General features: G+C 41.1%; 1 protein-coding gene across 1 annotated transcript in view; it reads left to right on the top strand.

The window, feature by feature from the left end:
- The window catches only part of SLC22A4 (solute carrier family 22 member 4), a 49,417-nt gene extending 47,269 nt beyond the window's left edge, over positions 1 to 2,148 (top strand). The window contains exon 10 of the mRNA XM_008014360.3: positions 1,718 to 2,148. Within this exon, the coding sequence (XP_008012551.1) occupies positions 1,718 to 1,793 (76 nt within the window). The 3' untranslated portion in view covers positions 1,794 to 2,148. The remainder of the gene's footprint in view (positions 1 to 1,717) is intronic.
- The last annotated feature ends 9,982 nt before the right edge of the window (positions 2,149 to 12,130 follow it).

Below are 12,130 nucleotides of genomic sequence, written 5' to 3'. Positions count from 1 at the left end.
GAAGATCTTACCAAGCATAACATAAAATCAAAGAACCATAAAGGAACAGATTGATATATCTGATTGTACATTTTTAAAATTATTGGCGAGGCAAAAGGAAACCACCCACAAAGACAAAAGTCAATAAGCCAGGAGAAAATATTTGCTACACAAAATCTAGACATAAGGCTAATATACCTAATATACAAAAAGCTCATAGCAACCAGTGAGAAAAAGACAAACAGTAAGGTAGGAAAACCAGCAAAGGATAAGAACAGACAGTTTACAGAAGAAGTCACTTCAAGGTCCAATATACACATGAAAAAAGTTATTTGTCCACATTAATAAGGAAATGCAAAAATAAAACAGTTCAACCTCAATTTTTTGGCTTATGAGATTGTGCAAGGGTTTTTCTTCTTGACGCGAACCAATTCTGACACCTATTGAGTGTCCTATATAATTCAGTTCAATTTTGACAATACCTGAAGTTAGCATCAGACTCCATAGGTGTAAAGACTCAGTCCCACAATACTGCCTCGCTTCACTCGCCACTTGCAAGTGTCAGGTCCCCAGGTTACCCACATTTCTCTCTGACTTTCCTACCAAATCTGGGGTTCCAAACAAATCCCCTCCTCGGGTTTGATTATTTGCTAGAATGACTTACAGCACTCAGAACACTGATCACTTTATAAGAAACACTGGTTTCTTATAAAGGATACAAATGAACAGCCAGATGAAGAGGTACATACGGAGAGGTCTGGAAAGGTCCTGAGTGCAGAGGTTCTGTCCCTCTGGAGTTAAGTAAGGTGCACTGCCCTCCTGGCACGTGGATGTGGTCACCAACTCGGAAGCTCTCCAAACCCCATCATTTAGAGGTTTTCATGGAGGTTTAGTCACGTTGGCATGATGGATTATTAAGTCTATCCCCAGCCTCTCTCCTCTCCCCAGAGGTTCCAGGTTTCTAATCAAGGCTTGGTCTTCTGGTGACCAGCCCCCACCCTGAAGCTATCTAAGGGCCCTGCCAAGGGTTGCCTCATTAGAACAACAGAAGCTCTTATCACCCCCATCACTCCGGAAATTATAAGAGATTTAGGATCTCCATGTCAGGAACCAGGGGCAAAGACCAGTATCTTTTTATGACACCACAGCCAACATTTAAAAGATTAGTGGTATTTAGGAGAAGTTTAGGGTTTTGAGTAACACTGCCTGACTTTAAATCCCAAATCTACTGCAAACATTTGGGCATATCACTTAATATTCACTAAGCCTCAGTATTCCCATCTGCTATATGGGATATTTCATATGGCTATTTTGAGGTGATAAAATATAAAGTGTTCTCAGTGCCTGGCCTTCATAAAGTTAACTCTGCATGCGAATTAATTCTGATCCCTGACAGAACATTTACAGCAAAAAAGTGCCCATTTTTGATAAGTTGTTTTGTTCTAATGATAGAACTACTTCTGTGACTTTAATTGCCAAGAATTTCATGCCTCCCTCTCTATCATTTGCTTGGGAAAACTGTGAAAGAGTTTAAATTCTGGCTTCTATACTTAATTAAGAAAGTGGCCTCAGATGTTTAAAAGCATAAAATACTAGATCTACACTATGAGGTTCTCATTAGAGTTCAAAGAGTTACTTGTTCATTGATTGGAGAAATATTTTTCAATGTCAGTTTGGAGCATTTTGAGGAGGAAAGTCTTGAATATTTAATTTTCTTTAGCATCTATTTTATTTTCAGGTTCAGATCTGGGAAAAAAACAAGAGACTCAATGGAGACAGAAGAAAATCCCAAGGTTCTAATAACTGCATTCTGAAAAAATATCTCCCCCATTTGGTGAAGTGAAAAACAGATAAATAAGACTCTGTGGAGAAATCCGTTGTTCCCGCTGAAATGGACTGACTGTAACGATTGACACTAAAATGAACCTTGCTATCAAGAAATGCTCATCATACAGTAAACTCTGGACAATTCTTCCAGATAATGTCCTTGCTTTGCAAACCAACCATTTCTAGAGAGTCTCCTTACTCATTAATTTGATGAAATGGATTGGTAAGAGGTCTTGAAAACATGTTAGTCAAGGACTGGTAAAATATATATAAAGATTAACACTCGTTTCCAATTATACAAATACTATACAAATAAAAATAACATCATTGTATTAATGCAAATATTAGGTGACAACAATGTGTGTGTGTATGTGTGTGTGTGTACATTTGGAAGCAAACCAGCACATTCAAAATTATAGTAGTTTCTGAAGTGAACCAAACAATTATACACAGCATTCCTATCCAGAAAACCTTACAAACTCCTTTGAGAGGGATTGATGGCTGTTAGAGGAAAAAACAAACCATTTTTTACCCTCTACTGTCACACTCAACCCGCAATACTTCTGTGACCAGATGTGGTGGGGGGCTCCTCACACACCAAGCAATTCTCCAGCAGATACCAACAGGGTGCTCTCTAATGGAATTCAGCTCTGACCCTATCTGCGGGAGACAGTATCAGATCCCACAGGTGTGTGCTCTGTCCCTCTTCAGATGCCATTCGAACATCCAAGCCACACACACCTCTGACCTACCAGCTACAAACCAGGGTTTCTATAGCCCCCTTCTTGGGTTCAATTAATTTGCTAGAAAGGCTCACCAAATTCAGCTAAACCTTTACATTTTCCAATTTATTATAAAGGATACAGATGAACAGCCAGATGAAGCAGCATGTAGGGCTAGGTCTGGAAGGATTCTAAGTGCAAGAGCTTCTGTCCCAGTGAAGCTGGGGTGCAGTGCCCTCCCAGCTTGTGGACACATTTACTGGAAGCTCCTCAAATCTTGTTGTTCAAGAGTTTTTAGAGAGCTTGATCTCCAGCACCTTCCCCACCCAGAGGTCAGTGGGTAGAGCTGAAAGTTCCAACCCTCTAATTCCTCAAATGACCGGTCTTTCCAGGAACTAGCCCCATCATAAGAATACCTAGGGCCCCACATTAAGTAACCTCATTAGCATAAACTCAGGAGTTATCTAATCCAAGGGACTCATTATGACTAATGAGATACTCCTACCACTCAGGAAGTTCTAGAGGTTTGGGGAACTCTATGACAAGAACTGAGACAAAGACCAGGTATCCATATTTCATATTATACCACAATGGCAGATGTTAATTGTATTTTAGCCTGGCTTATCTGGCCAATCTGCCTGCAAGAAGGCAGCAAGGCAGCTCCTAGCTACAGTTTCAGCAGCTACACCTCACAGCCCTTACACCATTAAATGGTCCCCATTTGTTGTGCTCTTGTTGAGCATGTGACTAAATCTCCTGTTTCCTAAAAATGGCTTAAGATATATTTTGCTGGTAGATATAAAATCAGAAAAAATGCACAAACCAGTTAGATTGATAGAGGTTGTTTATGTGCCTCATAGCCAAGAGAGATGTGCACCAAGGAGGAAATCATCAAATCTGACAATATGGAAAGCCTTTGAAACTGTTCTTTTCCTAAGCACGGTATTCAGCTGTGTCCTCTTGAACCGGTATCTATCAGGTCAACAGCTTTAGCCCATTCTGCACGATATTGGTGGTAGGTTTGTCATAAATAGCTCTTATTATTTTGAGATACATTCCATCAACACCTAATTCGTTGACAGTTTTTAGCATGAAGGGCTTTTGAATTTTGTTGAAGGCCTTTTCTGCATCTATTGAGATAATCGTGCGGTTTTTGTCTTTGGTTCTGTTTACATGATGGATTACGTTCATTGATTTGCTATGTTGAAACAGCTTTGCATCCCAGGGATGAAGCCGACTTGATCGTGGTGGATGAGGTTTTTGATGTGCTGCTGGATCCAGTTTGCCAGTATTTTATTGAGGATTTTCGCATCGATGTTCATCAGGGATATTGGTCTAAAATTCTCTTTCTTTGCTGTGTCTCTGCCAGGCTTTGGTATCAGGATGATGCTGGCCTCATAAAATGAGTTAGGGAGGATTCCCTCTTTTCTATTGATTGGAATAGTTTCAGAAGGAATGGTAGCAGCTCCTCTTTGTACCTCTGGTAGAATTTGGCTGTGAATCTCTCTTGTCCTGGCCTTTTTTTGGTTGGTAGGCTATTAATTATTGCCGCAATTTCAGAGCCTGTTATTGGTGTATTCAGAGATTCAACTTCTTCCTGGTTTAGTCTTGGGAGGGTGTATGTGTACAGGAATTTATCCATTTCTTCCAGAGTTTCTAGTTTATTTGCATAGAGGTGTTTATAGTATTCTCTGATGGTAGTTTGCATTTCTGTGGGATTGGTGGTGATACCCCTTTATCATTTTTTATACTATCTATTTGATTCTTCTCTCTTTTCTTCTTTATTAGTCTTGCTAACGGTCTATCAATTTTGTTGATCTTTTCAAAAAACGAGCTCCTGGATTCATTGATTTTTTTTTGGAAGGGATTTTATGTCTCTATCTCTTTCAGTTTTGCTCTGATCTTAGTTATTTCTTGCCTTCTGCTAGCTTTTGAATTTGTTTACTCTTGCTTCTCTAGTTCTTTTAACTGTGATGTTAAGGTGTCGATTTTAGATCTTTCCTGCTTTCTCTTGTGGGCATTTAGTGCTATAAACTTCCCTCTACACACTGCTTTAAATGTGTTCCAGAGATTCTGGTACATTGTGTTTTTGTTCTCATTGTTTTCAAAGAACGTCTTTATTTCTGCCTGCATTTCATTATTTACCCAGTAGTCCTTCAGGATCAGGTTGTTCAGTTTCCATGTAGTTGTATGGTTTTGAGTGAGTTTCTTAATCCTGAGTTCTAATTTGATTACACCGTGATCTGAGAGACAGTTTGTTGTGATTTCTATTCTTTTACATTTGCTTAGGAGTGCTTTACTTCCAACGATGTGGTCAATTTTGGAATAAGTGTGATGTGGTGCTTGAGAAGAATGTGTATTCTGTTGATTTGGAGTGGAGAGTTCTATAGATATCTATTAGGTCTGCTTGGTGCAGATCTGAGTTCAAGTCCTGGATATCCTTGTTAACCTTCTGTCTCGTTGATCTGTCTAATATTGACAGTGGGGTGTTAAAATCTCCCATTATTATTGTGTGGGAGTCTAACTCTCTTTGTAGGTCTCTAAGGACTTGCTTTATGAATCTGGGTGCTCCTATATTGGTTGCATATATATTTAGGATAGTTAGTTCTTCTTGTTGAATTGATCCCTTTACCATTATGTAATGGCCTTCTTTGTCCCTTTTGATCTTTGTTGGTTTAAAGTCTGTTTTATCAGAGACTAGGATTGCAACCCCTGCTTTTATTTGCTTTCCATTTGCTTGGTAGATATTCCTCCATCCCTTTATTTTGAGCTTATGTGTGTCTCTTCACATGAGATGGGTCTCCTGAATACAGCACACCGATTGGTCTTGACTCTTTATCCAATTTGCCAGTCTGTGTCTTTTAATTGGGGCATTTAGCCCATTTACATTTAAGGTTAATATTGTTATGTGTGAATTTGATCCTGTCATTATGATGTTAGATGGTTATTTTGCCTGTTAGTTGATGCAGTTTCTTCATAGCATCGAAGGTCTTTAAAATTTGGCATATTTTTGCAGTGACTGGTACCAATTGTTCCCCTCCATGTTTAGTGCTTCTAAATTAAACATGTAAGGCAGGGCTGTTGGTGACAAAATCTTTCAGCGTTTGCTTGTCTGTAAAGGATTTTATTTCTTCTTCACTTACGAAGCTTAGTTTGGCTTGATATGAAATTCTGGGTTGAAAATTCTTTCCTTTAAGAATGTTGAATATTGACTCCCACTCTCTTCTGGCTTGTAGGGTTTCTGCTGAGAGATCCACTGTTAGTCTGATGGGCTTCCCTATGTGGGTAACCCAGCCTTTCTCTCTGGCTGCCCTTAACATTTTTTCCTTCATTTCAACCTTGGTGAATCTGACAATTATGTGTCTTGGGGTTGCTCTTCTAGAGGAGTATCTTTGTGGTGTTCTCTGTATTTCCTGAATTTGAATGTTGGCCTGCTTTGCTAGGTTGGGGAAGGTCTCCTGGATAACAGCCTGAAGAGTGTTTTCCAACTTGGTTCCATTCTCCCCATCACTTTCAGGTACACCAATCAAATGTGGATTTGGTCTTTTTACATAGTCCCATATTTCTTGGAGGATTTGTTCATTTCCTTTTACTCTTTTTTCTCTAATCTTCTCGATTTATTTCATTAATTTGAGCTTCAATCCCTGATACCCTTTCTTCCACTTGATCAAATTGGCTATTGAAGCTTGTGCATGCATCACAAAGTTCTTGTGCCATGGTTTTCAGCTCCATCAAGTCATTTAAGGTCTTCTCTGCACTGTTTATTCTAGTTAGCCATTTGTCTTATCTTTTTTCAAGGTTTTTAGCTTCCTTGAGATGGGTTAGAACATCCTTCTTTAGCTCAGAGAAGTTTGTTATTACCAACCTTCTGAAGCCTACTTCTGTTAGCTCATCAAAGTCATTCTCCACCCAGGTTTGTTCCATTGCTGGCGAGGAGTTGCAATCCTTTGGAGGAGAAGAGGTGCTATGGTTTTTAGAATTTTCAGTTTTTCTGCTCTGGTTTCTCCCCATCTTTGTGGTTTTATCTACCTTTGGTCTTTGATGTTGGTGACCTACAGACGGGGTTTTGGTGTGGCTGTCCTTTTTGTTAATGTTGATGCTATTCCTTTCTGTTCATCAGTTTTCCTTCTAACAGTGAGGTCCCTCAGCTGCAGGTCTGTTGGAGTTTGCTGGAGGTCTTCTCCAGATACTGTTTGCCTGGGTATCACCAGCAGAGGTTGCAGAACAGCAAATATTGCAGAACAGCCAATATTGCTGCCTGATCCTTCCTCTAGAAGCTTTGGCCCAGAGGGGCACCTGCCTGTATGAGGTGTCAGTCACCCCCTACTGGGAGGTGTCTCCCAGTTAGGATACACAGGGGTCAGGGACCCACTTGAGGAGGCAGTCTGCCTGTTCTCCAAGCTCAAACACCATACTGGGAGAACCACTGCTCTCTTCAGAGCTGTCAGACAGGGATGTTTAAGTCTGCAGAAGTTTCTGCTGCCTTTTGTTCAGCTATGCCCTGCCCTCAGAGGTGGAGACTACAGAGGCAGCCAGCCTCGCTGAGCTGCGATGGGCTCCACCCAGTTCGAGTTTCCACAGTCACTTTGTTTACCTACTCAAACCTTAGCAATGGCACATGCCCCTCCCCATGCCAGGTTGCTGCCTCACAGGTCAATCTCAGACTGTTGCACTAGCAGTGAGCAAGGCTCACTAGCACTGAGCCAGGCACGGCATATAATCTCCTGGTGTGCTGTTTGCTAAGACCTTTGGAAAAGTGCAATATTTGGGCGAGAGTGTCCTGTTTTTCCAGGTACCATCTGTCACGGCTTCCCTTGGCTAGGAAAGGGAAATTCCCTGACTCCTTTTACTTCCCAGGTGAGGCAGTGCCCTGCTCTGCTTTGGCTCACCCTCCATGAGCTGCACCCACTGTCCAACCAATCCTAATGAGATGAACCAGGTACCTCAGTTGGAAATGCAGAAATCACCCGTCTTCTGCACCAATCACACTGGGAGCTGCAGACCAGAGCTGTTCCTATTCAGCCATCTTAGAATGGAATCCTCAATGAGATATTTTAAGAAGTCAAAAAATAATTGTAATGAGCATCTGAAAGAACAAATATGTAATATGTTTAAGAAATTTTTGAAAAAGATCAGTGATAAGGGGAAATGTTCTCTCACATATATAGAAACACACAATGATTACTCTGGGTATCCTGGAAAACACACACACACACACACACATACAGGAAATATAAATCTATCAACAAAATAGAAGAGGTATGGCAGAAACAGACCCAAGTGTTGAAAAAATTGTAACATATGATACAGGTGAATTCTAAATTATCAAGAAAATGATACATTGTTGAAGACTGGTGCTGGGACAATTGACAAGTTAAAAAACTGGTAAAAATGGAAAAACTGGGGGAATAAATAGTATCTCACCATAAATCACACACCAAATTAATTCCTGACCAACTAAAGAGCCAAATGTAATAAATGTAAATAAAAGAGCCAAGAATAAATAAATCAAAAGCTAGAAGAAAATATAAGTGATACTTAATTTTAAGATGAATAGGAAATTGAAGATAAGATATATTTTACTATAAACTTTTAAAGAATTCTGTACAACAGAAAATCTTAAAATTAACACAAGTTGGAAAAATATTAACAAAAACATATTGGACAAAATTACCATCCTTTGTACATAGTCATCAATTTTTTTTAATGCTCAGTAATACTGCAGTTAAAGCAAATAGGGCTAAGTACATAGCCTTTGGAGACAAGTGTTCCAGGACCTGACACTGGGTGTGTCCCTTCTCTATCAACTGTGTGACCTCGAGCAAGTTATAATCTTCCCTAAAACTCAGCTTCTTCATCTGTAAAGAGGGATGATAACAGTCCCCTTTGGGTGGGTATTACATGAGACAATGCATACTGTGTTTGGCTCCATACCTGGCAAAGATGTCCACATTTTCAGTATCTCTCATCTTACTCATGTCCTCACACCCCTTCTTGGCCAGCTTAAATTCCATGCTTAATCATCATCATCAAATTCCTTGCCCCTTTCTTATCTGCCTTGCTTTTGGGGGAAACTATAAAGCTGGTTAAATCTAACCTCCCTCCTACTTCTTTCTAGCACCTGCATAGCCAAATGTAGATGGAAAATATATTCCATCTGACTGGTTTCACTTTAAACTGACCATCAGTGACTTCAAGAGGATCCTAACTGCCCTGGTTCATTCCCTATCCTGGAGGACCTTCTTTCTCTTCAGAACTCCATCACCTCCTCCCCCATGCTCACCCTCAGCTGTGCCTTGGCTTCCTATTTCACCTAGAAAATAGAAGCAATGGAGGGAACCTCTACAAGCACCATAATACACCAGCCTAACTCCATCTGTACCCACACACTCTGTCTTTTCTCCTGTTTCTCCTGAATGGTCTCTCATCCCCACTGAAGTGCAGTGGCTCACTGCAACCTCTGCCTCGGTTCAAACGATTCTCATGCCTCAGCCTCCCAAGTAGCTAGGATTACAGGCATGCACCACCATACCCAGCTAATTTTTGCATTTTTGGTAGAGACAGGTTTTTGCCGTGTTGGCCATGCTTGTATTGAACTCCTGGGCTCAAGTGGGTGGCCTGCCTCGACCTCCCAAAGTGCTGGGATTATAGGTGTGAGCCACCACGCCCGGCCCCAGCCTTATATACTCCTTACCCGCCCTGCCCCCTACTCCTTTACCAACTCAAAGATGTTGCTCTAGCAATTCTCCTGATTCCTCCATCATAAATCTTTTCCCTCTCTACTGGATCTTTCCCATTCAGTATGCAAACAGGCTGTAAAAGCTCTCTCTCGATCCAGTTTCTGCTGTCAGCTCCTGCCCCATATCTCCCTGTCCCTTAGCAGCAAAACTCCTTAGAAGATTGCTATATCTACTTGCTACTTTCAACTTTGTTCTTCCAATTTTCACTTGGCCCCACTACAATTAAGCTTTAGCCCTCACCTTTCACCAGAACACCTCTATCAAGGTCCCCAGTGACCTGCATGTTTCTGAATTCAATAGTTGATTCATAGTCCTCCTCTTACCTGACCTCTCAAGGCATGTGACAAACTCATTTCTCTTTCATCCTTGAACTGCTTTCTACAACATGACACTTGTGCCGGGCATGGTGGCACACACCTGTAGTCCCAGCTACTTGGGAGGCTGAGGCAAGAAAAACACTTAAACCCAGAAGGCAGAGGTTATAGTGAGCCGAGATTGTGTCACTGCACTCCAGCCTAAGTGACAGAGTGAGACTCTGTATCAAAAAAACCAACAAAAATGACACTTGCTTGGTTTTCCTCTTACCTCGTTGGCTGCTCTTTAACCATCTAGTGTGCTGGTTTTTCTTCATCTCCGCTACTGCCTAAAATTGGAGCGCCCAGAACTTAGTCTTCGGTTCTCTTCCTTTTTAAAAAAATTCAGTCTCATGGTTTAAATATCATCTCTGCATTGATGAACACCAATACATAGACAGAAGTGAACTCCAGGCTCACATAATAACTGTCCGCTCGATATCCTCACTTGGATACATAATAGGTGTCTCAAACATAACATGTCAAATTTAACATGTGCTCCTAATTTCATCCCAAATCTGCTCTTCCTGAAGTCCTCCCCAACTCAGAAAATGGGAACTTTATTTTCCTGGCTGCTCTTCCTCTCGTACTCCACATCCAATCTGTCAATAAAGTCTTTTGCCATAATTTCAACATATGTAGAATCCAGTTTCTTGCCTGTATTCTGTTAGCCCCTAGCCAATCCTTCCTCATTAAGGCTCTTCAATCTACTCTCAGCATAGTAGTCAGGGCTATCTCAATTATATCATGTTACTTTTCTGCTCAAAACCTTCCAATCACTTCCCATCTCAGTCAGATTTTTTAAAGCCCAAGTCCTTACAATGGTCCATAAGTAGAATGATTACACGTCAGAGTTTGTCCAGGACAGCCCTGGCTTCTCTCCACTGAATTAGTGGGGTTTTTTTGTTTGTTTTGTTTTGTTTTGAGACAGAATCTCGCTCTGTTGCCAGGCTGGAGTGCAGTGGCACGATCTCGGCTCACTGCAACCTCCGACTCCCTGGTTCAAGTGATTCTCCTGCCTCAGCCTCCTGAGTAGCTGGGATTACAGGCGTGCCACCACGCCCAGCTAAATTTTTTTTTGTTTTAGTAGAGACGGGGTTTCGCCATGTTGGCCAGGATGGTCTCAATCTCCTAACCTCGTGATCTGCCCGCCTCGGCCTCCCAAAGTACTGGGATTACAAGCGTGAGCCACCGCGCCCAGCCCTAGTGTTAATTATTAATAACCCTCACCTCCACCTTTCATTCTAGAAGTCTCCCAGTTTGGATGACAAATTATATATGGCAATAACCTATAGGTCACATTTGACAGTTTACTTTAAAAGTAAACAGCTTCCAAATTAACCCATCTTGGGAAGGTCTTGTGATTCATGGTGATACCTTGTCCTGAGTAAGGAATCTTATGAGTTCCTCAAATTGTTGATGTACTGATCAATGCACCACCTACTGACACTGAAAAGGACAATGATTTATTTCTGAGTCATAAGGTTTTACTGATTGTCTTGCATGTAGACATTTTAGTCTTCATGTTGCAATCTGTAGCCAATTATTGTAACCTTTGTATTGTACCCTCCAATGAAAAAGGAAAACTCCTGTAGGAAGAGTCCCCCTCCTTTCTTCTAACTTTCCTATTAAAGCTTTCCAACTTGTAACAGACTCCAGAACACTCTCAACTTTGTTGGTATGTTTTCCTGGGCTTATCCTCACATTTGGCTTACAATAAACTTTTATCAAATCATTTCTGCCTCAACAGCCTTAATTTCACTTGACAGCGGTCACCCAGTTTATAAGGCCCTACTCTAATCTTCATGCCCTTCTTTAGCTCGCTGACTTCATCTCTTGTTACTCTCTCCATTGCTTTCTTCATTAAGGCTACCAAGGCTTTGCTATTCTTTGAACATACTAGACATGCTTCTCTATTAGATACGTGTTCCCTCTTCCTAGGAATGCTCTTCCCAGCTATCTACATAGCTTGCTCTCTTACTTCCTTCGTGTCTTGGCCTAAATGCCACCTTCTTAATAAACCCTTATCTGACCACACTATTTAAAATTGTATCCTGTTCTCTCTCTGAACTAACTTTATGCATCCCTGCTTCATTTTTCTCCATGGGACTTACCACTCTCTGATATCCTGACTAATTTACTTCTTTGTTGCATTTATTGTCCTTCTTCCTCCACTAGACTGTTAAGTTCCATGAGGAGCACTTCTGTATTCCCAGAAGTTAGAATAGTGCTTGGCTGGTCAAATGGTTGTAACCAGAATGCTGATGGTGATATGGAAAGTGAAGGCGTGGTTGATGAGGTCTCAGACGGAAATGAGGAACCTAGAAATGGAGCAAAGGTCACCCTCATTGTGCCCCAGCAAAGAACTTGGCTGCACTTTGTTCATGCTGTAGGGACCTATGAAAGTTTGAACCTCAGAGTGACAACCTAGGGTATCTGGCAGAGGAAATTTCTAAGCAGCAAAGTGTTCAAGAAGTAACATGGCTGCATCTAACAGCCTAACTCAAAT

This window comes from Chlorocebus sabaeus, chromosome 23 (genome assembly GCF_047675955.1).
Source record: "Chlorocebus sabaeus isolate Y175 chromosome 23, mChlSab1.0.hap1, whole genome shotgun sequence".
Classification (NCBI taxonomy): Eukaryota; Metazoa; Chordata; class Mammalia; order Primates; family Cercopithecidae; genus Chlorocebus; species Chlorocebus sabaeus.
The sequence above is the reverse complement of the archived record's forward strand: the minus strand, read 5'-3'. Positions and strand labels throughout refer to the sequence as shown.